Here is a 27,744-nt window from a genome sequence, read left to right as displayed (position 1 = left end):
TTAGCCCGATGACTCAGACGTCTCCAGAGAGGAAATGACATTCCAGTCAGTCGGTGTCACGCCAGCTGACTGATCTCAGTGAGTGGAAACCGATGTGAATGTTGACAGGAAATGACTGGAACGTCTCATTTTCAGACGGAGCCTGGTAGGTAGGTGGGTAGCTAAGGCATCGCGCACATTCACACTCGAGTCTGAGTGTGAGTGAATGTGCGCGCGAGAGAACGTGTACAATGATGTGTGTATAACGCGGCGAAACGCTGAAGTTTTGTTTACAAGGGATTTGGCATCGTCGGTGACATTAATCCCCCCCGTTTGTATCCCGTAACAACTACTGCCACTACAGCCGCGGCGTGACGTTAATTCTTTTAGAAAATGTTGTAGATTAAAGCAAAGTATTGCCAAAACCTCTTTTAGACATCATGTGAGCATACGGTGGGATTTCTGTAAAGTTTAGAGGCAGCGCTACATTTTTAAAGAGGCATATCATTCGGATTCCACCATATTTTAGTTGCTTTGGACAAAACAACTCAAACTACCTTCTAATGCTATAAATATTTAAAGAAGGTTACAGAGATACACATATATTCCCTGATTTATTTCCTTGACTGTTGAGATTTTTTCACAGATAGAAGAAGCCCTTCACCTCCTAACATGTGCTGGCATCTCTCTCTCTTTCACACACACACACACACACACACACACACACACACACACACGCTCACATAAAAGGGAAAGGACCTGTATCGAACGTGCCTGTGTGTGTCCACTTACAGACAGAAAGGCAGCAGAGACAGCAGGGTCTCTTTGGTGGGGCGGGCTGTGAACTCTGGCAGCGTCTGGATCAGTTTGTTCATCACCGTGCGAAGGTAGCCCTGCAGCTGCTTCCTCCTCTCCTCCACAAACTTGGCATCCTACAGCGAGAGAGAGAGAGAGAGAGTTGCAGATAAAAGGTTAAAGCTGCAACATTAAACTTTATTTATCACACAAAAATAATACATTACTTTTCATATCAACATGTGTAATGTGAATTTTGAAGGGAGTCGCTCGTAGTGATGAAGCAACACAGAATTGTCAAGCGATTCAGTCCCCCTGAGATTTATGGAGCTTTAAACTAATAGTTTTGCTTTTACGGCCCACAACTTCACTGTCTTACTCTAGCGCTCCCACTCGGAAGGTTTTCAGATGCAACAGGCAGCTGCTTCTAGCTAAAGAGCTCGTAAAATCACAAAGGATCTTAAGAACACATGCTGTCTAAAGGCAAAATGTTGCTGATGAGACAAGCCAGTTTAACATTTAGTCAGTTTACATCAAACTCAGTTTGGGTGGATTTGGGGCAGCTGTGAACGCAATAATCACATTCTGGTGTGGACCAAAACACCACACTTTGGGTCCGCTAGGAATCGGACCGAGACCACCTCTCGCCAGCGGTGCCCGATTGCAGCGGGAACATAATCCACCCCAAGTGCAGGAAGTGAACCAAAGCGCAGGGGATTACTAAATGCACAGGCATTTGTTGGGATGGACACAGGTAAACACGACTGATGATGTTTTCCTCGACATCTCGGCCCAAGAGAACACACAGAATATGATAAAGTGATTTGAGATCATCGTTTAGGGGTCCACTTTAGTCCCCTTAAAGACCTGTGACTGTAGTAATGATGTGCAGCATCAAACCTTCAATAGGTGTCTCGTGTGATTTGGTCCGATCTTTCCTTCCATAAGCACAAATACTTTATATTTATAATTAGGCCCAACTGATGCTGATAATAACCAGGCCTTTACATACCATATCTCCCAAAACAAGCAATGCTCCACACTAGATTAAAAAGAAAACACGTGCATTTCAGTGGATTAAAACACCTTCATATTTGTGTTTATGTTGTGATGCGGTTGCTGATGTCGAAGAAGAATTAGGCCCAGTGATATGAGCGTTCACACTTCTTGCACACGGCGACTCTGGAGGCAGAGCGCCACATGGCCGATGCTAGCATGGCTAATCAGTGTCCAGCTCGGCTCAGAACAAAGCCTGTGCACTTGGGACTGGAACAAACGGCCATTATGCTGCAGGGGGCCAACAAGTCCTGCTTTTGAAACTACTGCTTCTCTTTTGATCTAGAACGCCCAAATGACCTCAATTGCCTTGTCTGAAAATACAAATGTGGTTATTCTGAACAAGAAGCCCTTGTACAACACAGCACTGATAACAAAAAGGCTCATCTCGGTTCAAATTCATTAATCAGCGATTGCAATTATGAAATTACTGCTTGTTTATAAATTGTTAACATCTGACGCCCATGGGGGTTTCAACAAGCTACCTGATATTTTCCCAGGAGCAGGGGCATTACATTTGCTTTTGACAGAAAATATGTTGAAAATTCAAGCTTGCTCTGCCCCCAATTTGAAAAGATAGTACAAACCATAACAGCAAACAATTAGATGAATACAGCAACATGCATAATAATAAAAAAAGCAGATAGTAGTTGTTGGGAAGTGGAATTTCCAGGAAGTTGCATTTGGAGCCACTATTAATCAATCCGGAAGAAAATCTATTATAAAAAAAGAGCACATTTTCAATTATTAAATTGATCAACAGTTTAACCTTATGTTTATGTCATTACTTGGGGATACTCTGATGATTATTAGCACCTATTTTTCTGAATACATAAATTAGATTTAATGTTTGAGGAATGTCACGCTCTTCTCCCAGCTCTGCACAGATCTAAGCACCGCAACCAACCAGTGGCAAGAATTCAGGTCGGCTCCACCCACCTGTCCTGCAGAGCTTCATCTTAAGGTATCAGTATCAAAAATAAATGCATAACTGTGACATGACAAAAAACTAAATAATGGTTGAGTTTGATTGGTGTCAAAGAACAAGAAAAAAATAACAGATAAATCAAAACTCAGAGTTGTAAGCCGACCCCTGCATCCCTGTCACATGTAAACTTAACCAGAGATAAGTGTAACCTTACTCATCTCTAAAAATAAAGCAAAGACCACGGTCGCCATTTGTGCTAATGAGTCACTGACTGCGTGTCCAAACAAAGCGGTGTATAACAACAGGTGGAAAAGAGAAGAAGTTCAATACCTCCACAAATTCCACAACTGCAGAGTGAATTTGCGGAGCACATCTGCTGCCTCCGGCTGCGTCCTCGTGGTTGCAGCGTGTTCCCACTGCGAACCTCCCAGAAAGTTAGTAGATGACCGGCAGTCCGATGGCCAGAGAGAACTTTTCAAACGGAGGCTCACTGTCGCCCCAAGTAGTGGATGAGTGCCGATCGCTCAACTCTGCTGCGTGCGGGCTAAAATAGGCGCAGTAGGACCGGGTTAATCTGATGTGTCAGATCGGGACGTGCGTGCCAGCGTGGGTTTCATGCCATGTCAGCAGAACAAGGGACACCCTGACTGCCTTCATGGATGTCAGGGCAGTAAAAACACTAATGGACATCGTGACGGATTCATCCTCATGTGGCGACATAGAGGAGGGCTGAAGAGGCCAGGTGCTGTCTCCTGTTTGCAGAGAGGAGCGATGACGACTACTGTGGCATACTGATGCAGGGACAAGGCGGGTCTGTCCTCTCACATCGGTCTGCACACATCAAAGCTCTCTCAACGCGGTCCCCCCCCCCACCACCATCTCTTCCTGTCCACACCACTATACTGATATGAAATCAGTCCATTATTAATTATCATATGGGAGAGAAGATGTACCAGCAGCACATACAAAACATGAAGGTGAGCAAGGCCTATTTCTGTCTTCTATGGGAGCTCCATAAATCACACACATCCTGTCGGACCAGTAGAAGGGAAGATATCGAAGGCAGTTAACTATGTATTTGGGCTGTTTCCTCACCATGCATTGATGGAATACATGGCTGATAGATGGGAGGAGAGAAGGAGAGAAGGAGAGAGAGAGAGAGAGAGAGAGCAGCGGGAATGAGACAAATCCATGAGTTGTAATGCAAAATGTATATATTTAATTTAAGTAAATTCAACAAAAAAGCCTACAAAATATATTTATTAAAAAAAATGTATGTCAGTATTTATTGTGGATGGTCCACCAAAACAGGATGAGTATTTTTCAGGTTTTATGGCTTTTCTTCACTGTAGTTACTACTGTCTGCTTTTCTGCCTTTGTAGGGCACAAGAGATGTTTCTGGACTTTTTCGTCTGTCTTCACCTCTAGATGTCATTCACGTTGTGGATTCTATTGTCAAGATGAGACGTTTCTATATACATGCTTATCAGCAGCATATGGGCGATATGGCGTCATTCCATGGTCATGTAACGGTAGAACGGGAAACTGGCTGCACACACACACACACACACACACACACACACACACACACACACACACACACACACACACACACACACACACACACACACACACACACACACACACACACACACACACACACACACACACACACACACACACACACACACACACACACACACACACACACACACACACACACACACACACACACACACACACACACACACACACAGAGCTCAATGTCACTTTCCACAACTGCTCAGTGAATTTGCTGCCAGCTTTACGCCTTTCAATTCTGGGGAAGGGAGAAAAAAATAATCCCAAAAGCACGTCTCAAGAAGTAAATGTTGCCTGGCAACCAAAAACATATTCAGAACTGTAAAGTAACTCCACTCCACGATATTGACCACTTTTTGCTTCCTCTCAAAAGAAAATCAATGCTTTTGAGCAAGACTTTGATTCTGCTTGAAAATCTGTATTATCTGTGTTTCCATTGATTTAGAACCATGTTTTGGCTTTTTATTTCTATGCAGAGCGTGAGAAAGGAGGGATGTAAGGATGTAATGGAAGTCCCAGGCCAGATTTACTGGTTGCATAATAAGCTGCTGTCTGAGAACTCATTCTGTGTCAGGCTGTACCGTATATGTGAATCAGGCCCTTGGTGTCTGGCATATTTTCTGAAAACAAAAAAAGTTTCTTCGCTTCACATATGCAAAACAACAACAGACGCAACTAAAAACACAACTATCCAAGTCACCACTTTTGTCGAGCACATCCAGCCGAGTGTTGATCTGAACCTGCAGTACACTTGAAACAGACGAGAGTGCACAGCATCGCAACCAAACAAGGTCAACACGCTGCACCCAGTCCGCCCACAGCGGGCTGAGCGGGCTGCTCTCTGAACAGGCACCAAACCATGCATAAAACATCACGGGCCATTCAGGAACACTCATACAAGACCTCCACAATGTCTCTTGGACATCATTAAAAGCGTAAAAACATGTATATTGCATAACATGCGAACGCAACATACTACGACGGGTTAATAATTCACTTTGTAGTTTCTGATTAATTAATCAGGGCAGACTTGGCACTGTTCTGTGTATGTGCAGATGGGGCGACGGTAGCTGTGGAAGTGCCTTTTCTTCTGCTACGATTACCTTTACGTAGTGTTACCATAATTACAATCATCAGAAGCCAACATTACTTATTGCCATTGTTTAAGATTATATTTAAACACATATCTGGCTTCTAAGAAACCTTCAATTATTGATTTGAATCACTGTATTTTCATCTTGCCGATACTCCTCTGTGTGAATGTGTAGACTTCAATATTATATCATTGTTCATGAGTTGGCATATGGTTAGCTGATGCTGATGATCACTTACTCGTACTTTTACAGGCTTCAAGCAGTTTCCCTCCGAGTACCACAAACTAATGTAATGTACGTGAACACCGTCACAAATTGTGGTTTTACCAGCGACTGAAAGATAAATCAGAGCCTTAAGACAACAGTGAAATGTATGAAGTGGTCGGCTTCAGTGACCGAGACCACAGCGATGTGGCTCAGCGGCTTGGGCAGGCGGATAAAATGCAAACATTGCTAAACAAAATCTCATTAGTCTGCAACTGTTGATGGCAAAACGTGAGAAGACAAAAGTTGATCTCCTCAACAGTCTCGTACGACTGCTCTCTAAACATGGACGTGCTGATTGGGAGAGTGGTCTCTACCGTGGAGGAAACAGTTCACCAAAAGCTCCTGGGAAAACGTGTCCCATTTGCGGCCTTGAGAGAACAAAGAGAGAGATAAAAAGCCCAAAATGAAGCCGTTTGTTTTCGGAGCCTAAGGCGGATGAGTGACTTCAATAACACAGAGAGAGACGGTGATACAAGTGGGCAAATGAGAGAAATTGGTATTGAGAGCGGAGAACAAAAAAAAAAGAAGAAAAAAGGTAATGGCAAACGCCTTCGGACACAAGTCATAAAATCTAGATGAGGTGCGGCCAAGTGAGACTCTGGGGTCCGACGACAACGCGTCTTTGATGCCATCGTTCTGGCCTCGCTCTGTCTCAGCGTTAGCGTCACGAGGGATTTGACAGGAGCGACTCGGGAACATTTAGCCTGTAAGCCTGTAAGCCTGGCCGGGCCCCAGACAAGTCAGCTGGTTAAGAGCTGTCACAGCAAGCGTGTGTGCATCAGTATCTGTGTGTGTGTGTGCGTGTGTGTGTGTGGTTGGGTCACACAGCTGGACAGTCTCTCCTAAAAGCGCTCGGAGACACAGGGAGGGAGAGTCTCATTAGGAGGACCGGACCGCACACAGATGCACAAATGAGTCAATGAGGTAAAGTCTTGGTGGCGCCGAGGCCCCGCGGGGCCACAGCTACCACCATCAGGGGTCACCGGCCACGGGCAGATGAGACATGAGCCCATTTCTAAATGAAATGAATCCACTCAACAGTATTCACGTGGTTGCTACTTAAATAGCAATGGTTCTGTGTACACACATAGATCCATCATGTAGATAGTTCTCATTCCAAATGTCAACACGTATGTTATACGGCTCCTTGTGTGAATTCTGCCTCTATATCCTGAATTAATCCCGAAGACAAATGACTGTAATGTCTCTCAAAGCGTCAACCACGCAATCTCAAACTTCCTTTTCCACAATTCTACCTGGAGTTGTACATATTACAAATGTAATGATGAGGCTTCTCTTCCCCCGAAATGCAATCAAAGGGGTTTTTTTAACGTTATTTTTCGCTTCGCTGTTCGAGGCTCAATTGAGCTCCCTCTGAAAGTTCGGAGAATAGCACTTAAAAATGTTTTAAAAGGGCCAACTCTGGAAGTGAAGAAAAAAAAGACTTGTTAATCAAGTTTCCACCTGAACACATACACGCCGACAGTGGAGGCAGAGACGTTTGGGTCGTTCGTGGGCGACGGATACCGGGTGTTATTGAGTCTCAAAGCAGAAATTGTCTGTGACCAAAAATGTTGGGGTGCAAAATATAATTGATGTAGAGTTTCTCCCTGACCTCCACAGTCTGGAGCTAATTAAATCCAGCTCTCTTATGACCTCGATCCTTGAACATTTTTTTTGCATTCTAAGAAACGCATCCTTTCCTTGAAAGCACCATGATGCAATTTTGAGGAGAAAACACAGTACGAAGCTCACCATGAAGGCCGACCTCTTGTCAGTGCTTAAGCTGCATAACGCTCAGAATGTGATCAAAACATGAGGTTTTTTTTGGAGATTTATGAAAGTAAACTGGATTTTATGGAACACAACAACAGGCTTTTGCCTTTCTTTTTTTGGACCCGAAACTCTCAGTTGTTTCTCGGTCCAGCTGATACCAGTCTGTTGAAAATGGTCTTACTTTCATTTAAAAGTTATTTTTTATTATTAATATCGTGGATTATAATTATTTTAATGGCATCTGATGATCACTTCAACAGAACTGGTTCTACAGGATCTCTTTGTCTTTTGCATACAATTGAAATTCTTTGCTGTAAATAGATTACTGATTCATTTTTAGAAAGAGGATCTCATCTAAAGGAGAACAAAACTAACTAAAACTTAGTATATTAGTTCAAATTCCTGTCTCTTCAGGTGTAACATGCAAGGCACCGAGGGATCGGCTGAACGGTCCAATCACAGGGCACTGCTGGCATGCGAGCTGCCTGAGAAGTCAGCGGAGTGTGAGCGTAGATAATCTCACTAGTGTGTGTGGGTGTGTAAGTTACCTGCTGTACGTGTGATGGGTGTGTGTACCATGTTTGTCCATAAGATTGCCAGCGACTTAACTCCGTAGCAGAGCAGAACTGCAGCTGTGTTTCCCTGTGAGCTGTCAATCATTCTTGGAAGTGTGTATGTGATGATGAAACCCAGTGTCCTTGTCATGCAATAGAGTGAGTAAGGTGTGTGTGTGTGTGTGTGTTTCCTCTACTACCTGATCTCCACTGACAGTCGGCATGTTTCATCCAGAGAGAACCACAGCAGAGCAGATATTCACGGTGCTGCCGTTAAAAGGCTTTTGATGGTCTCTCCCTCTCGCATCACTCCTGACATTAACATTGCTCCATCATTCGCCACACGTCATCGTGTGAGGTCCTGTGTGTGTGTGTGTGTGTGTGTGTGTGTGTGTGTGTGTGTGTGTGTGTGTGTGTGTGTGTGTGTGTGTGTGTGTGTGTGTGTGTGTGTGTGTGTGTGTGTGTGTATCAAAATCAGTTTGGGATTTGCAACAGTGGAGCAAAAGTGTCACTTTGTAACGGATGAAAGCAGGAAAGAGGCTAAAAGACGGATTGGAGCAAAAACAGATGAGAAAACTCAACGAATACGAAAAAACGGAGATGGAAGGACAGCAGCACCTTTTATCAACGCTTAATTATTACTCTTACTTGGGACCAAAATAGGTACGTTGCTAATAATAATACATTATTATAATCCTCGGTCCAAAATCTGCACAGAAAATAACCTCTAATTTAAGCAGCGAAGTCAGTGAATCAGTCTGCGGTGTTCTGTGAATGAACGTGCGCGGCTCTGGGTCGTGGGTTACGTCAACATTATGTTTCTGTGTCAGCTTTTCGCCACAGGCCACTCGTTTGGTTTTGGCTTCCTGCCCACGTTCAGACAAATGGAATGAGTGCCATTTTTGCCTCAACACCTGATTTGGTGTGAATGCAGCTTAAATGTGGCTTTAAGGGAGTTTATTGGGTTTACAGTAACCCATTTTATACATAATCCCCCAATTAGGACAATGTAGCAGAACAAAGATTGGTAAAAAAAAAAAAAAACTGGCTGACGGCAGAACACGCTGAAGATGGCTGTATCACCAGGGAAGACACTAAGTGTCTGTATATCCGGTGGCATTGTATACTATTTAATAACACCATTAGTATTATTTGAAACAAGTAAAACAGGCCTGTTTAAAATATCAGCATTTCTGTGGGAGTAAAAATATCTTCTGCAGCAGCACTGATCCCCTTTCACCTGAAGAGCCAGAAACAACCAGGGAAACTCAACACGGCAGGCCACACGCACAACAAACACACCTGAATATACTAAATACACACTGCATGCTGCAGAGGCTTCTGGGTTATGGACACACACACACACACACACACACACACTAATACAGCTCCTCTCGCTAAAACACACACATTTAGAATAACTGCTCTTTTATGCTGTGCATCTTCAGCTTTTAAAGAGAAATTCATGTTTTGCACACACACACACACACACAGACACACCTACACACACTTCACCAATCTGGTAAGCCCTCCACCTGCTGCCTCATTTCATTTCATTTCAGTCTGGTCTCTACGGCCTTGAGCTCTGTTTTTTGGTTCCTCCAAAAACTTCTGCTGTATATATTTGAGAAATGTGAGGAAATGATTCAATATAATTCCTTTTCCAGCATGAATGTCTTCGTAAAAGGCACTCATTTGCGTGGCGCTTGAAACGCATCAGCCTAGTCTTTGTTGAAAGTTGCAAAGCTGCAGCGTGCATGGCTGATGTTTAATTCATCTTTAAAATGTTGATCTGGAGACGGGAGAATCTTTCCCCAATCTGAGCACACGTGTGTGAATTGACTAGAGCTCTGAGCAAAAATATTGATAGTGTTCAGGACAAACTTTCCAACTTGAGCAGCTTCTCTTTTGATTTACCAATTTAGAATTTCTTCATAGCCCAATACTTTCAGGTTAACAGAGAGGTGGCTGGTGGATGGACAGACTAACTACATCCAGATGGGAGTCAGGGTTGATCCCATTTACATGAGATGCAAAAGGGTTCCGACTTGGTCAAGTTGTTCGTACACAAAGAAGACAATCGAACAAAACCGGACATCACAAATAGTGCATAGAAGGTCAAGCTGATATGAGACTAGCCCCGAGCAACAATCCTCTGTGAAACGTGATGCCTCGCCAAAACGCTTCTGTGAAATGGACCTCCAGTTGGTTAGATATGAAACAAGGCAGGGAGGGAGTTCTTAGCATCTGTCTATCTGTGGTTATGTATTGTAGGCTTAAGTATCAACCTTAACAGGGATGCTGGTCTCCACGGTGCAAACCTGACTTAAACGTCATGACTGTGGGCACAGTGTATTTGTAAAGTAAGAGAAACTGTTAATGGAGAGCGTGGGGGAGGACGAGGCTCATAAATAACGAGGCTCATAAATGAATCCACTCAAAACAAAACGACACAACAAACATGATGGCAAACATGAAAAGGTAATTTTTTTTTGTTTTTTTAAATTAAAGAGCTGGGGGAAGAAAAAAAAAGATGTGTGTTATGAGAAGAAGAGACTTGTGTTTGACAACATCTATTATTTATGCCTGTTAGTAATTATTTAATTTCCACTGTACAATTATAAACCCTGACACACATGACACAGAGGCCTATGATAGACACTTGGACTTCCACATGTTCGCACGCGGACCTGCAGACCCCCTCCCACACTCACGCAAGGACACACACACACACACACACACACACACACACACACACACACACACCTCACAACTGCAGCACCTGCACATTGGCGTTCAGTCCCTTTTCTAGCCGTGACGGCACAGTGTCTTTGAAGGTGGGAAGTCAGACCAGCGTCAAATCCAGTCAGCCAGAGAATCGGGGTCAGAACCAAATTATTATTATAGAGAACTGGATGAAAAAGTAGGGAGAGAGGAGAGGAGAGGAGAGGAGAGGAGTGAGGGGGAGAGTTAGAGAGAGATCTCCTACTAACTAGACAGGTAAGTGAGCCACGGAGACCTGGAGCAGTGTTTGTCCCCTGTAGATGAAGAGGGAGGGAGGTTTTGTGTGTGTGTGTGTGTGTCAGGAAAAAAGGAAATAGATAGCGAAAGAGGTGCAGTGATAAAGTGCTGGCAGGGAATTGGTGGTGGTTTACTCCATCTTTACAGGCTGACATGCATTTTTGTGATAACTGGTGAAGGTCATGTGGGGAAAGTGTCTTTTATAGGGATGAAAAAAGCTTCACACAACCGTTCACTGCAGCACTCCCTCTGAAGGGAGAGCTTAGAAACCATAACTATCCACACTGAGTCTGCAGAGTTTTGGATTTGTCCATGTGGAGGATGTGTTAAGAGCTACACTCTGCATTTAAAGGGCTTAGAGGGTGGTGTGTGTTTTTCTTTTTAAGCCAATCCCAAACGAAAAACACAAAAGCAAAAGTGTTAAGTCGTCGTTAAACATTAGCTGAAATGTTAGCATGTCCGGCTAACTAGCTTACCGCCGTATTATTATCGTTATGTATCATTATATTTAGTTTTTCGCAACAACCCCAACAGCGTCTGTCGTCACATTTGGCCACTTATTTTAAAAGCTTCAACAGTCACAAGACTGACCTATTTTTTGTCTTTGAAGAAAACTTTATAATCTCTTGTGTTAACCACAGGCGTATGGAGACAAATTCAGGCCAATAGTTTTGTTCGTTTGAAAAAAAGATTTGAACCTGAAAATTCAAGTTTTGGTCTTAAACATTGAAAAATTCATCAATGTATTAAAAATAAAAATAAGTGCATGAAAAGTTTTGTTGGTTATAATATAATTTAGATTCAGTTATGTTTTTTTTTCAGAATAAAATATATTTTTTTCATTTTTCAGCAGATTTTATATTTTCAACTTTTTTACAGTTTCAAATCTTTTTTTCAGATTCAGATCTTTTTTTTTCAGGTTCAGACTTTTGGCCGGGATCTGGCATGGGGGGCGTGCTTTCATGAGTGACAGCATAACAGAGAAGGCTGAAGAACTGCTTCAACTATGTTGCCTTCAGGAAGCGTGGGTACCGCGAGAATTATGACGCAATACTTTATATACGCCAGATTCATGGGATTGGCAGTAAACTAAATTGACGCTATTGTCGAACCAAAGACCAAAAAAGGAAACCATTGACTTTGAGACGAGGCAATCTCGCCTGAGATGTACCGGCCTCATCGAGGTCGTAGGGAAGACCCCTTTATCAAGACGCTCATATTAAAACAACTACGCTGAAAACATTAATTTAACGGTCAACAAAATCGACGGTCGATGGTTAGAAATGATAACGCTGCTTGTGTCTACCTCTGTATTTAAAAATCAAGGAAAGATTGTCAGATTTTTTCCATAATTACCAAACATTAGTCTTGATATGAATTAGTCTTGGAATGAATGCTCCACAGAAGTGTTTGACACAGTCACAGAGAAAGGTCATGGTGAAGGTCATGGTGACTCGCGGCTCACCTTGTTCCATATGGCTTTCTTGGGTGGGAAGTTGAAGGTGTCCACCTGCGCAAACTGGGTCCTCAGGTGGGTGTGGAGCTCCCTGAACTCGGTGTAACGCCTGTAAACATTCCACTCGTTGTCCAGGATACGGATGTACACCTGGGGACAGGGAAGACACAACCCCATCATCATCATCATCATCACCATCATCATCATCATCATATGAGACATCAGCCACATGTCTTCAAATCAATAATAAAAATGCAAAACTATGTAGACAAACTTAAACCCCCTTTGAAAAGCTAACACCAGAACTCATTTATCAAATATTAAAAAATATCTTTCTTTTTAATAAAACACTCATAGCACACTGTTTTTTTTCTTCCGTATGCATAGTTGCAATTGAGCTCTTATATTGCTGTACAATAAATGAATGAGATGGGTAAAAGAATGACGTCCTCTCGTCCTTGTAAATGTGTATTTTCACTTGAATGCTGCGACGCACGACAGAGAACAGGTCCGTCTATAGGCGCCACTGTGGTGCCACCATTTCCATGGACCATTAGCTGCTTTATTCAGACTCGCGAAAGATAGAGGGAGCCGAGGGAGAAGGAGAGATGAGCCTATTACGAGGAAGAGAGCGAGAGATGGGTCCCATTTTCACAGTAGAGAACAGGGAACACACAGAGACAGATGAAGAGAGCAGAACGGCTTTTGAGAATTCAATTAAAAAAGTGCCCAACAACAACAACATACAGACTAGAGTCAGGTACATACGAACAGAAATTGATTTTAAAATGGACCGAGTCCACTGCGCCCTACCAGGCAGAAAACAAAAGAGGCAAAGGTTTGAACTTCTCTCGCATAAGTCGAATACAACACAGGACATGGCTACCGGGGGGGAACGTCTGACAATAAGCATTGTTGTTCCCACATATAAGCGAGAATCACATCTGTGCAAAACATTTGAGCCAATCCATGTAGTTGACGTTGAGCTATTTCACTGGATTGGGGAAATGTCTGACCCACGAGTGGCACAAGAGGAAAAGTCAGAGGGTCACCTAAGTCCTTTGGATTCATCCTCTTGGGACCATGGATTCCTGGGTAAATATGATATGGTCCAAATCAAATATGACAGTTGTTCTGGCCAAACACTTTGATATTGTGATAATATTGGAGGGTTGACGATTGGCGCTTTCACAAAAATATTTACACAATGAGATGTTTGATAAATTAGCATCAGTAATGTCTTTATAAAGACAAAGTGGGTAAAAGCAATAGAACAGCTGGTGAGCGGCGAAACAACTAACAAGACAGAACTTTTGCCATATTACGATATCCAAGTCTCATTTCACGATATGTTGCCCAGCCCTACCACATAACATGATTAATATGATGTAAATAAAAGGCATTTGGGGCTGGGGCTCAATGTTTGGCTGTTATCCTTCTTAGAAGACATTGCATGTCCTTTTCAGAGGTGCAGAAAACGAACTGTCGGGGACGTACCACATGTTGTGTTCATGTCAACATCGAAGACGTTTCGACGGACGTCGGAACATGTGGATGATGACAGTAAAATAATCCAAAAAAACCTGAGTGCTCTCATGTGACATTTTGGAAAGCCATTAAGAGGAGACTGACAGCTGAGGCTTTGTTAGCCGTCCTAAATGTCTCGCTGACAGGCACGTCTAGGCGTCGTTAATGTTATGAAAAAGATATGTGAAAATGTCTCTTCCCAGTCCCATTGAATAGAATGATCTATGGCCATGTACCATCATTTCAATGGATATCTACTGAGTGAGTGGGAGGCGTTTTTTAATCCTATGCATGTATCTTGTGTTATTTTAATCCCACAATAGTATAATAATACTCTAAAAAGGTTATGACGTGGTATGAAACTCTGGGGTAAAGCTGAATTAATTGCCCACAGACGTCGAACCCCCTGATATACATATAACTTGTTTGTGTGAAGAGCAGCAGCGGCACTAAAAGAAGGAGCAGAATGCGGTAAATGACAGTGGTCGCTGACGAGATGGAAGCAGACAAGGCTGCTAATGGACGAGAGACTTGTCATCTCAGCACTTTGTATCTGACCCACAGAAGCACATCGAACTTTTTACCAACTTCTTTTTTTTGCAAGTGTGTGTGTGCGTGTGTGTGTTTGTGTGTGTGAGATGCCTTCTTATAGCTTCGTCTACGGTCATAATGAATCCCTTATTCGAGTCTATTCAAAGGGTCTTTGACTTTATTTGGAAGTTCTCTGTAAGACAATTTTCTGATTTTGGTAGGTGACCAGAAATTGAGGAAAACCCACAATGTATATAGAGTTTTTTTTCTTTTTCACATATCATCTAGATTATTATTGATAACTTCAAGTCAAATGTGTTAAATGAGAAAAAAATAAGCCTTTATAATCTCTTAGAGAGCCTAATTTCCACACACCCACATCGTAATGCGTGCCTCAACCCCTCCGTCACTGTAAAACATGATAATAACAATAATTCTACTTAATCCTTAATGAACATACGGTATAGCCTGCTTCAAAGACCACACTGGGTCACATATCAATATGTGCTACATGTGGTAGTTCCTCGGATCTGAATACACATTCAGATCTGCATGAGCAAAGACGCGGCGATAGAATCCGTCCCGTGGTGTCTGCCGTGTGCCGGAGCCCAATCCACTTTTACAGCATCTCATCAGCTTACTAATTTACGGCAACAGACGCTAACAGTTCTCTCCTCCTGACTAATCACAAATAGTCTTTCATTATCTGCGACACAAATCATGGCCACATCCAAACTCACCATCTTTGAATATTTGAGCAGCGGCGCTTTGATTTCTCCAATAAAAGCCGTCTTCAAACAGGGCACCGCCCTCTAATCATGCTTTCAGAGGGACCTCACGGAAAAGGGTTGATGGGTTTTGGCTCGACGGTGATGGACACGGTCTTATTGTCTGTATTTAAATGGCTTAGGAGAATATCAGAGAAAGCATAATATTCCGTTTGATGAAAATATAACCTCAATGGAGGCAATATAAGAAGGGAAATCCACCGTTGGTAACCGAAGAATCAGCAATTTATGATATAAAGGACAGGTTTGTCTTCATAGCGAAGCGCTGTCGTTTACTTCTTTGGGATACCATAACATGGACTCCATTAGCTTCATATGGAGGGTTTTAAGGGCTACAATTAAACATACAAATACATAACTAATTAAATGCTCAAATAAATAAACAATGATGTAGTTTAATGCTTAATTGCCACCATGAATGAATAAATTGCTAATTAAATGGGACAATAAATGTGCCATGTATTGGTGCATTTGTTAATTTACTCACGTTTATTTATTCATCTATATATACTTCCATGTAACTTGCTGCAGCCTAATAAATGCATTGGCTTAAAGCCTCTGATTGGTGAATGAACAGTATTACAGACCATAAACCTTGCAGTTTTCCTTTTTTCTTTGCAATTTCCGTAAATGTACTTCTGATCATTTTTGAGGGGAGAAATCGACTGTGTCAACTATATAATTATGCCTGTATTTATACATTAAAACCAGCGAGCGCTTCAGGCCGTCTTATAGCAACACAAACGGTAAAGACAGAGTGCCGCTCCTTTTCCAGACGCCTTGCAGAGTCGCTGCCTTGCACTTTTGTCTACTGAGACTAATGTTGTCTCTGCCTCTCCGTGATGGATTTCTCACTGCAGAGAAAGGAGTCCAGGAAGAAGTGCTCACTGCCTCCGCTGCTCCTTTACCGTTGACATTTTAGAAAGCGTTCCTGCTGTGAATTTAACTTTCTTATCTTCACTAGCGAGACGTTTTCCACAGGAATGAAAATAAATAAAACACAAGAACATGTTCATGTTGCTATCCTAAATCTCTCTCTCTCACACTGGTTCTATACAGGAGACGTAGCGGGATCACAGAATTGAGTGCAGGACAACCGCATATTACGTTTCAACAGACGAAAACTACATGAATTTAGCAGCGCCAGTAAGTCATGTTAGAGAACCCAACATATTCATATTAATAATACAGCTGCCAATGACGTGAAGTGGACTTTTGAAGCGGACTGTCATCATTTTCTATAGCCTCTAAAAACAGATCAGAAGTCTTTGTGTTATTTTAAACACAGAACTTGTATCTCCCATGTGAATAACTTATTTCTTTCTCTGTTGCGTCTAAAAATATTAACACAGACCTTTTTTTAGATACTCACTTCAGTGAGTTGCACTTCTGCTGATCGAGCGAGAACAGGACCCTCACTTAGCTGAGGTTCAATACATAGGAAATGATAAAAACTGTAAAAATGACAAAAGGTTGTCAAATAAAATGCAGAAATTAACAAAAGAAGACGTAAATCTCTTCCGCTGCTGTTGTTGTTTTCATGTTGTCTTTTGTACATGTCCTTCCAGTGAGTGACTTCAACAAATCAGTGTCAGATGGGCTCTTTATGTTCGCAGCCTGCTTAGCTGTAAAACTAATTAAAAGGCTAGCATGTGCTCTACCATATTCATAAAGACAGCCATTGCCAGACACCTCAGCGCTAGTAGCTGGTCTGAGGTCTGCCGCACATGATTCAAAGTGTGAAGAAGTTCCAGTCTTAATGGTAGAAATCCACATGAAGCCGAGCGGAACATGCAAAGCTACATCTCTGTGGCCGTCTCACAGCGCGACGGCTTCCCGAGGTAAAGAGCACTCACTCGCATGCTGCGAAATAACGACAGAAATAAAAGATCTGAAACGGGAAGTCTGTGAAGGGATAATTGCAGCCTTTTCTTTGCTTGACATTTCCCTGGATCTTTAGCCTGAAAGTATTCCAACAAGCAGGTGGAACGGGGAGTCGTTGTGAGCCCGAGGAATTACAGAAATTGCAGATGGTAATGATGTGGCTCTCTCCTGCTTCATTGGTTTCCCCCATCTGACAGGCAGGTTAACTGTAGGAGCTCCCACTCTGGTGTGCAAACCCATCTCCAGCACCACGGGGGACACACACACACACACACACACACACACACACACACAAAGAGAGCCATCTCAGCTCACTTCACAGCTGAAGGCTGACGTCTTTACCTTGACCAATCTATGGTGCGACCGCACCGCCTGGTGTTTGGATGGAGCGGACTTGAGCTGCATGCATTTTAACGTCTCCGTGTCTGACCTATTTTCAAGATGTCGGTCGACATTCAAAGAATTGTAACACTGGTTAAAGGTGTTGACCAAACAGAAAGAACCGAAACACCAAGAACAAATCGCAGGTTTTGATTAAAGCCATGGAGAAAAAAAACCATTGGGGAAAAAAAGGAAGCACATGAAAGAGAAAAACTTTGGAGGGCCGGAAAGACACAAGAGGTGCAAGGACTTTGGTGTGTGTGTGTGTGTGTGTGTGCGTGCGTGTGTTTTAGTGAGGGAGACAGAATAAGTGGGCAAAAGAGGAGAATGATTCAAGTCAAGCCAAAGCAGAGGCTCATCCCCCTCACTCTTCACAGGTCATTGTTGAAAAAAACATTTGCCCAATTAGGCCAGAAATAGACTCCATTTGGAGTTTGGAGAGAGGAGAGGAAGCAAAGGACCTCAGGAAAGGACTGCCGTGAATGTACGAGTGTGTCACCCGACCCCGTTTTACTGCCTGCGATCCAGGCAAGCAATATACTGTTCAGGGTCGACGATGTCAGTTAGCCACTCGGTCCAGACTGAAATGTCTCATGGATGGATTGTTTGGGGAATTTTTAACAGATGCTCGTTGGTGACTTTTCCTGTGGCGTCGCCACAAGGTTGACATTTGTGGTTTTGAGTGAAATGTCTCAACAACAATTGTTTGGTAGAGAGTTTCATGTCCCAGAGAGGATGGTTTGTAATGACTTTGGGAATGTTCTGACATGTAGCACCATCATTAGGTGGAAACGTAGGTCTTGGTTCATAACCAAATACCTGTACCGTCTCTCCATCAACCGTACTGTGAACTGTGTGATAGTTTGCGAGCCACCAAACTAAGATGGAGACAATGGGCATCAGCCCGTTGTAAGAATTGTCATTGTGAGCATGCCAACGCTCACATTCACCTCAAAACACTGATCCCTGCCATATCCATCATGAACATTTTAAAATCAGACAGGAGAACTAAAAGAAGAAAATACAGAAAAAGAGCAAGGTAGAAATAGAGAAAGAAGAACAGACGTGGAGAGACAATGCCTAAGCCACAGAGTAGAGTGGTGATTACTAGCCAAGCTGCAGTAACAGTGTTTATCTTAGAGCTCTGCTGCTACTCGCATCCTACTGAACTAGACACTGTGAGGAGAAGGTGCAAATGAGGAAGACACAAGGGGAAGTGAGCGGTTGAAATGTCTCCATGATCTGCCTTTACAGATTATTGATGCCGTTTCATCCTAATTTTCTCCGTGACGTTTGCTGGAAGTGATGTAACGTAACCCTGGTGTGCTCCGTGTGGACCAGACTCAGAAAATAGCCTTTCAAATGCTGCATTGTTTGTTTAGAGGCGGTTATGTGCTCAGGTTTGTTTGTCATAATTTAGTTTTCGATAAAAACTCAACTCCTGGCAGTGTTCTTAACCAGTTTGGAAGAAGGAAATAACTCGAGTAGCAGGCAAAGCTGCTTTAAAAAAAAAAACAACTTTATTTTTAAATTAATTCTGTGTGGTGGATTTAATTTCCGCTGATGTGAAGAGTAGTGATTCATGTGGGTTTTGAAAACTATTTAACTATAAAGTAACTGATAAATATATAAAGAAACTTTAACCAACGTCTTTGGTGTTTTGCCATCCGGTACAGCTATAATTATTTAGGTTTATTTGCCCTGTTGAAGAACTTGCTTAAAAACTGACATGAAAAAGAACCGTAACCAGATTGTGATCGGGCCTAAAAAAAGAAAGAAAAAAGGGTGATATAACATTTTTACCGTATCACCCACCCCTAAGGAGAAGGAGGAGAAAGGGGAAAGAAGGTTGTAAATGAATAGCTACTCCACCGTCTGCCGATAAAGGTTGAGATATTTACTTTCGCAAACAAAAAATAAAGAAGGCATTCACCCTCAGTGTGTCCTACACAATCTGTCTCTGCTGGAGGGGTGTTGCCCGAGGTTTGAGGTGAGCTCATAAATGCAGAGGGAAAAGACGGCCTTCTCTCGAATGTGCCTCACTAATCACCTCGACTCCCAGAACAAAAAGTCAATGGCAGATGAGGAGTTGCTCCTTGTGTACTGTCAAGTGACCAAAAGGATAGAACATATTTCCATTAGACGACATTTAAAAAGCTGTCTCGTACATCGGGAATGTGTGGCGCGCACTTCAATAGATCACTTTTTGTGTTGCTTGCTTGTCTGTAAAATATGAAGAAAAAAAAGCAGCTCCTTCTCATTAAAATGTAATGAGTGAAAATAAAAGAGAGACACAAAGGAGTTTTTTTTTCTCCACACATTGTACTACTCTCCTGCATCCCTGTAAAAAAAAAAACAACTTAAATGTGAACCGGGGACTTATTATTAAAATAGTGTTTTCTATTTCCCTGTTTGAAATGAAAAATATGTCACATCTACAAATCTCGGCAAACAACTCTGCGCCTGCTACCGATCCCCGAGTGCATATTGAAGGACAGAGTTCTGTAGAAAAGAATAGAGCTGGTTAGTGCGCGACGGCAGCATAATCAGAACGCATGATCAGATTCATTCAGAAAGCATACAGGAGACAAAATGATGCAAACACATTGTGGATATCAACTCAGAGGTCACTCCATCCCAGTTTCAAACACAGATCAGAGAATACTGAATGCATCATTTGCATAATTGTTTTGCGTAATTAACACCTGGAACCCTATGTTGTTAAAGCGACATGATGCAACCCTAAAAACCCAAACCAATGAGCTGAAAGTCGAGTCAGGTGGTAATTCTCTGTCGGTACGTTACAATGGACAACCCCTTTACGATGGACAACCCCTTTTCATGTAGTCATGTGATCCATTGTTGATGTAGAAATATCGATTATAACAGCTTTAAGAGAACAAGGGGCCAAACTCTAAAGGCCTGAGATTTTTATTTGTATTTATTTGTATAAACATGACGAGCACAGATAATGCTTTCTTTTTATTTCCGCATACAAAACAGCCATCACTACACCCGACACTGTAAGCTTTTATTATCACTTGAAGACTCAGCACAAGTTCTTTAAGGCCGGCGGGTGGTAACCAGATATGAGCGCTCAACTTCTTAGTTAGAGGCTACCTTGGAAAAAACGCCTGACGCCGCAGCGGGAGAGGAAAACAAGACAAGCCGCAGCCCCTTATCTCCGTCTTTTCTCACAATTGCTTCTATGATTCTGTTCTCTTCATCTTCTACTCCCTTCTTTCTGTCACTTCCCTCTCCCCTCTGTGTGGCCCGCCTCAACACTAAAAACTAAGTCACGGTAGGAGACTCCGTCTCCCTGCCCTCTTTCATATGACTGAATGAGTCACTGACAAGTCCTGAAAATTGTCTCCGAGCGTAGAAAGGAAGCCAGCGAGCAAAATGATTGTGGGTAAGGACGGAGAGTGGAGGACGTGGAGCAAAGTAGACCTGACTGAGGCTGAAAGAAGGGGAAAGCAGAGTGAGGGGGGGGGGGGAGGCAGACAATTAGAGACCCAAACAAAATGGGTACATTTAAATTGAGAGTAACAAGGGAGAGGGAGCAGAGAGGGAAGGGGGGAAGGCAGCCTGACAAATGATGCTCCAACCCGAGATCTAATCAGATGTCTTGAGGCTGAAGCAGAGATCATCCCACTCCCTCAAAGGGACAACACCGTCACCAGCCGAATCCCGATTCCACCACCCTGGAGGGCCGAGGCCCCGCCCCCTGCCCACCGCATCCCATTTCCACCCGCTAACTGCGCACCTTTGAAGTTTTTATAGGAGGGCAGCTCGCTGATGAAGTGACACAGCAGGACAGAGCAGAGACACCTCCAAGAGACCCCGCAGCTGGGTTTGTCTTGGCTGTTGTTAAGCAGAGGTAAGATCTAGAAGATGGGGACAAAAAGATGCAGCTCGATGAAACCAACGGCGGCACCGGGTTGAGCATAAATGAGAGAAAAAAGGAACAAAAGTACGGTCCGTTTAGGGATTCAGGCGTCGCACCAAAGCTGTAGAGTGAGTACACACACTATTGAAATCAACGCCCGTAGTAATGGATTTCTATGAATAACATAGTCCTGTAACACCTTAGTGAGAATTTAGTTTTTTATATTTTTGTAGTGACGGTCGTCTTAAAGGCTGCTTTTAGTGTTATATATGTTTTGATTACTTCATGCTCGGTCTCACAAAGCAAACTTTATTTAAGTATTAATACCTATAAAGGCCTCAAATACCCAGTATCATTGAGGCGCAACCAAAGAGGTTGTTTATTGCAGGCATATTGTATTGTATTGCATTGTACAGTACAGGCTCTTATTATGGCCCTCCCCCTCTGGCCAAAAGCTCAGTTTTAAACCATGCCATTGCCAACATATGTCCATCAACAGCCCCCCTCCCTGTTAATCATGTCAGGTAAGTGCACTGACTTATATGGATATAATGTAATGCTGATGATGATGTCCGCCTGGACAGCCACAACCATATCCACTGGCTAATATAGAAATTAAAGGTGCAAACACATTTCCCACATTGCATTTCCCTGGTGGTTGGGGTTATGGGAGGGTGGACGGGGGGGTGCACACATCTGAAGGAGTGTCAACGAGGACGTCTCAATTATTCATTGAGTGGCGAATTTATGTGGTTTCATATGGTGCATATTAAAAGCTTTGGGAGGCACAGGGAAGCGAAGGATGGTTTATATAACTGCTATTAATTGGGACCTTCTATCGTTCTCTTTCACACAACCACAGTTAAAGGTACTGTACTATGCATGAAGACAAGCTTATGCAGAGGAGAATATACAGAGGAAAAAGAAGAAAAAAGTCAGCGGACACGTGTGCTTTTTTTTTTTTTTTACCTGCAGTATCTCTTACATCTAGTTCCGTTGTACAGAAATAAAACAAAAGCGTAAAGGACAGAGAGGGGAATGGAATGAGAAAAGTTAGCATAATTAAAACAGTGAGAAGTTTACAGTGAGCTGATGACTGTGTGGAAATTATAGGCTCAGCTTTTTGCTCATCAAAGGGAATTGCTCATTTGGAAAGTAAGCACATGCATCTATATCAAATGTAAATATGTAAAGCAGCCGGTGGGTCGTGGATCAGAGGTACGAGTTCTCAACATTGGCGTGCTGCTATTTCTACAGACTCTCCAGTCACACTGTGTGTGTGTGTGTGTGTGTGTGTGTGTGTGTGTGTGTGTGTGTGTGTGTGTGTGTGTCATGCAGGCCATGCAGGTATCGACAAGATAGGTCTTTGTGTTGAAGGAGTCGCATTTCCTCTTCCCCGGATAAAACACATCGAGAAGTATTTGTATCGTCCGGGAAGGTGTGAAGACAAACTTGTGATTTGCTCGTGTCAAACTGCCCCTTTCTGCCCCCGGAACAAATCATCAGGAGCAGCAACACCTTCCCAACCTGTCTGAGAATGGAAATTGATTGGGAGAAGATTGACAAAGGGCAGCACAAAGATGAACGACTGATTGATTTTAAAAAAAATGTTATGAAAAATAGGAACAGACAGGTAATAAAAGGAGAGCAGCGTAAAGTAGAAGGGAGGGAAGAGCTGGAGAGATGAATGATGATGAGAGGCGTAATCCACGAAAGAGGCCGTAAACACAATGAGTTTGATTGTTGATTTGTTTGTGTAATACCTGGCACCACATGCTCCAAACGAATAGGGTGAAGCATTTCACCTCTACTCGTGTGTTCATGCAATCTCAACCGACAGTCGTCAGTTCTCAAGAAACTTGCAACATGTGACATTATTCAGAAACCCAATCAGAATGTACAGCTACAGGTGTGTCAACAAGTAAACACTATTATTTGTCTGCAAACAAAACTTTATCATAGCTCGGCGGTGTCAATTGACATATGAAGAGCCTCTCCCTCCCGCTGCTGCACCACCACAGGTATGACACCTCGTAATCAACGACCTGAAAGCTCCCATCAGACAGCAGCGCGCCGGGGAGCCCCCCCCCCCCCCCCCCCCCCCCCCCCCCCCCAGTGTCTGACAAGAGAAATGTTAAATACCCTGAGCCAAATAGCACGATTCAGAGTTGAAGTCGGTGACGGAGCGCTGTTTATGAACATGAGCTGAACTTTAGAGACTACCTGAACTAGCTACAACGCCATATTTCATGGCAATCCATCCAACACGTTCAAGTAATTTCACGAAGAAACGACAACTGTCAACGTCATGGAAAAGTCAGAGGATCATTAGTAGAATTCATCAACTGGGAGAATGCCAATCTCTCATAAAGAAGTTGAGATATTTTCCTGGAAATGTGTCAACGTTGACCTGCTGGTGGCGCTAGATTCAGATTCAGAGAGTCAGAGTACTTGGGATACATCCAAAAAAGAACATGAATGAATGCACTGAATTTCCGTGGCAATCCAACCAACACTAACTACACTATTTCCGTCTGGGCCGGAGCGGAAGACCAACCGACCGGCTGACAGTGCCCGCCTCTAGATCCACAAACCTCTCATTTCTTTTCTGTGCACAAGTGTAGGCTAACTGCCTTATTGCACACACAACTCCGCAGCCCCCTCAATATCCTCATCAGCTTCTGACTGATGCTCTTTTCACAGCACAATGCCAGCCTAAAATGCGCAGATAATGAAAACACAGACACTCCTGCACACACCAAATGAGTCCTTGTGTTCGTTGACAGCGTGCTAAGGACGCTTCCTTCCCTCCTCTAGTGATAGGCTCTATTGTTGGTATTGTGTGGGAGGGAGACACTGATTTGCCGCGGCCGGTATAATTCTCTCATTATGAGTTCAGAAGGGGAGAAGAGGCACAGGGAGGGATGGAGGGATGAAGGCCCGGAGGCACGGCGTGCCACAAAGAGCAAAGCCCGACTGATAATGGAGCAAATCCATCAGTCTGTCGCCCGCCGCCGACGCCCGTCTCTCGTCATCCATCCCACATGCCTTACTGAGCTTTAGATGGAAGTCATTTGAGAAAGCTCGGAGAGGAAAGTGGCTCCGAAAAAGTGAGAAAATGGAGTGCGAGCAGTTTTAGCGCCGCCACAATGCCGTGCAGTCTGGCAAAGGGAGGGAGACGGAAAGGGAGGGCTGAAGAAGAAGTGCAGAGGGAAGGAGGGAGGAGAGAGAGGAAAGTGAGACATTAAGGGATACGCAATGCGAGAGGTGGTTTTGGATCAGTCTTTCTATTTTCTGAATTTCTAAAAAGCTTATTTTCGACCACAAGGTTGCTGTGACCTAACTTAGGATCCGGCTTCTAAAAGCCCATTCACTCCCCGACCCTCCTTAAATCCTCTCTAGCTCTGGCTATGGCTCATTGCTCTCATCATTGGTTCAATTTTGCAAGCATATGCATGTGTGTGCATGTGTGTGTGCGCGCGCAAATGCGAGAAAAAAACCCAGAGAAAAGAAAGTCTATGAACCTGCTTGAGAGTACTTTGAAGAGACCCCTCCCTTCTCCTCACGATACTCACCGGTCTTTAAGACGGTTGGCTCTGTGTTCAATCACCATAACAACCTCACCTTAACAACAATGACTCCAGTAACCTTGGCCATCCATTAGCCTGTCGAAGAACAAAAGATGTTTCCATAGGGAGCCATTAGACGAATATAGCTCTGGGAAGGGAAGCATCCAATACACCAGATGGGCTGCGCTTTATACCAGCTCCAGGGCTGGATAGCAGTCTCACGGACCGTTATTGAGAGGGGGAAATTAGGCTAAATCGGTACAACACATGGAACATTTTCAGGTTTGATGCTGGAGTCTGTCCAAGAATAAGAAACTGCAGGTGGACACTGATTATTGCCCAAAGCGTGGCAGACATAAGCTGATTGTGTTCCTACTTTTAACCAAACTGTTATCATATCTAATTCCTTTGTGTGGGATTTCCTCAGGTAAAACATGATCCATCAACCCTCAAGAAGACATTGGTTTCTTTTATTTGTACGTTCATGTTGGAGATGAGCCACAGTGTGTGCCTTTTACATTCGAGCCACAGAGCTAAGCATCAGCTTCACTGAAAAAACAAATACTTGGCAATATTCATCTCTAAACAACTCTCACTGCTGTTCTGAAGGTATAGCCAAAATACTCAGTCATTTTTCACCATTTAGATGGTTTCCTAATTGTTAGATGTCCCTGCTCTCTTGGTAAAATAAATGAGTTATTTCACCGATAATAGAACAACGTTTCCGTCCACGTGTCGAGAGATGGCCATATATATATTTATCAAAGCGTCTGCTCTTCAATGAAGAACACCAAACACTCAGCTCTGAAGACGGAAGGGATGGGAGCGAGCGGGAATAAAACAATGCATCTCATTTGTCATTGTTGTGCTCCTGTCCAAAGGACGGAGATAATTTCACACAAAAAGGCGTCAGACAGCTCTCGGCTCGAGCCCCGAGTTGTGAATTTACATCCATTATGTATAAGGCTGAGCTCAATAGCCAGCCAGTCCTGACTATCAGTGAGAGCTGAGGACGTGTCACCTGTCTCTTACCGTCCCATATGGTTTCCCCTGAATAACGTTACAGCTGTACCTCCTGGCTACAGAGCAGATAACAGCACTGTGTGTGCGTGTGTGTGTGCGTGTGTGTGTGTTATTCTGTCAAGTGGTTTTGTACAGCATGATGGAGTGTATCTACGGTACCTGCAGATGCACATGTTTCTGCGTGTGTGCGTGTGTGTGTGTGCGTGTGCGTGTGTGCGTGTGCGTGTGCGTGCGTGCGTGCGTGCGTGCGCGTGTGTTTCCGAGTCACAGGGGGGAACCGGTGGACGGCTGCGCTGAGGGAGCTGGAGTATAAGACCTTGTTAAAGTGACAGAAACAGTAAAACAACGAGCCGAGGGAACGAGCCGCTGTTGTCTACTTTGCTCGATAACTTGACAGATGCAACGAGAAGCGGCAATTTGATTTGTTAAGGCTGCTCTCGAGTTCAGTTCCCAACACACCTTAGTTAAGTGCCTGGCACAAGCGTGAGCTGTGTTATTATCATCGCTGTGAATACAACAAGTTCTGATAAGACTTGATTACAAAGTGGCGCAGACTGTGTCGTGGGAAGTGGAGTCCCTATTTATGGATTCATTTAGGTCATTGACAATTGACATTGTTCACATGATAGACATATATTAAAGACACTCTTTGGAAAGTTGGATTAGTAGTCTACAGCCCATTAATCCAATAGTCTCTGAGACTAATTACTCCACAAAAATGTCTGAAACAAGAAGAAAAGTAAGCTCATCCCAAAAATCATTGTTGGCCTCGTTAGCATTTGTCCTTTGGGCACGATGGATATCTGCACCATATTTGCATTTCCTCAAATGTTTGTTGAGATATTCCAGTCTGGACCGAAGAGGTGAACCGACTGGCAGAGCAGCATTCCCGCCCCTTTGAGCTACGCTGCTAGCATGGCTAAAACCAGGCTTTTGCCAAATGCCTGATTACAAAATCAGCTTCGGCGAAGGGATGACCTGCCCGACTCTGCTTCTGATTGGCTAGCAGCCGTTGCCTTCGTTTGGTTAGGTTGAGGCTACGAGGAGTGAGATCGGTTAGGGTAAGAATAACAAAAAGCCAAAAAGAGGAGGAATCAGGAAAAAGTGTTCCGTTTGACTACTTGAGCAGTCGAGCGTGGAAACAAGGCTCTGAGTGCAATAATGCTAATGAACGCTCATGATGGGGTATTAATGCAAACTCTAAGGTTTAATTATTTCAGAGCTTGCTCATTTGTTCCCTCATTGGCTTAATGAACTTGTAACTCCATCCCTCTGTTGTTTGTTTTAACTCAAACAAATTGACTCGCAAAAACCATTCGCTGCTCCTCCATCTTTGTTTTCATCGGTTTCTATGCGACGTGAGAATCAAACACCAACGGCAAGTATCGCAATACGTCCTCATGTGATGGCCGTCCCTGATAGTGGAGCCTGGTAAACAGAGGACACGGGGATTAAGCTCCTGAGCGTACCTGGTAGACGTGGTAGGCGTTGGCAGCTCTGCCCTGCAGGAACACGGAGGGGATCCACACGTTGATGAGAGCGCGATGCGCCCTGAGTGACACAAACAACAAGCCGTCGTCGTCATCATCATCATCATCATCATCGTCACTCAGACTAAGACAGAAACATCTCACTCATGTAAAAC

The 27,744-nt window shown here is 43.5% G+C and overlaps 1 protein-coding gene across 1 annotated transcript in view; it reads right to left on the bottom strand.

Moving 5' to 3' along the window:
- Positions 1–27,744, bottom strand: part of snx29 (sorting nexin 29) — a 107,270-nt gene that overhangs the window by 8,518 nt on the left and 71,008 nt on the right. Inside the window, exons 18-20 of the mRNA XM_034558472.1 lie at positions 27,569–27,650; positions 12,517–12,657; positions 772–911 (exon numbers count right to left, since the gene is read on the bottom strand). Coding sequence (XP_034414363.1) covers positions 772–911; positions 12,517–12,657; positions 27,569–27,650 — 363 coding nt within the window. The remainder of the gene's footprint in view (positions 1–771; positions 912–12,516; positions 12,658–27,568; positions 27,651–27,744) is intronic.

Source organism: Cyclopterus lumpus, chromosome 19, assembly GCF_009769545.1.
Source record: "Cyclopterus lumpus isolate fCycLum1 chromosome 19, fCycLum1.pri, whole genome shotgun sequence".
NCBI classification, from domain to species: Eukaryota; Metazoa; Chordata; class Actinopteri; order Perciformes; family Cyclopteridae; genus Cyclopterus; species Cyclopterus lumpus.
This window is presented reverse-complemented; position numbering and strand designations above follow the sequence as displayed.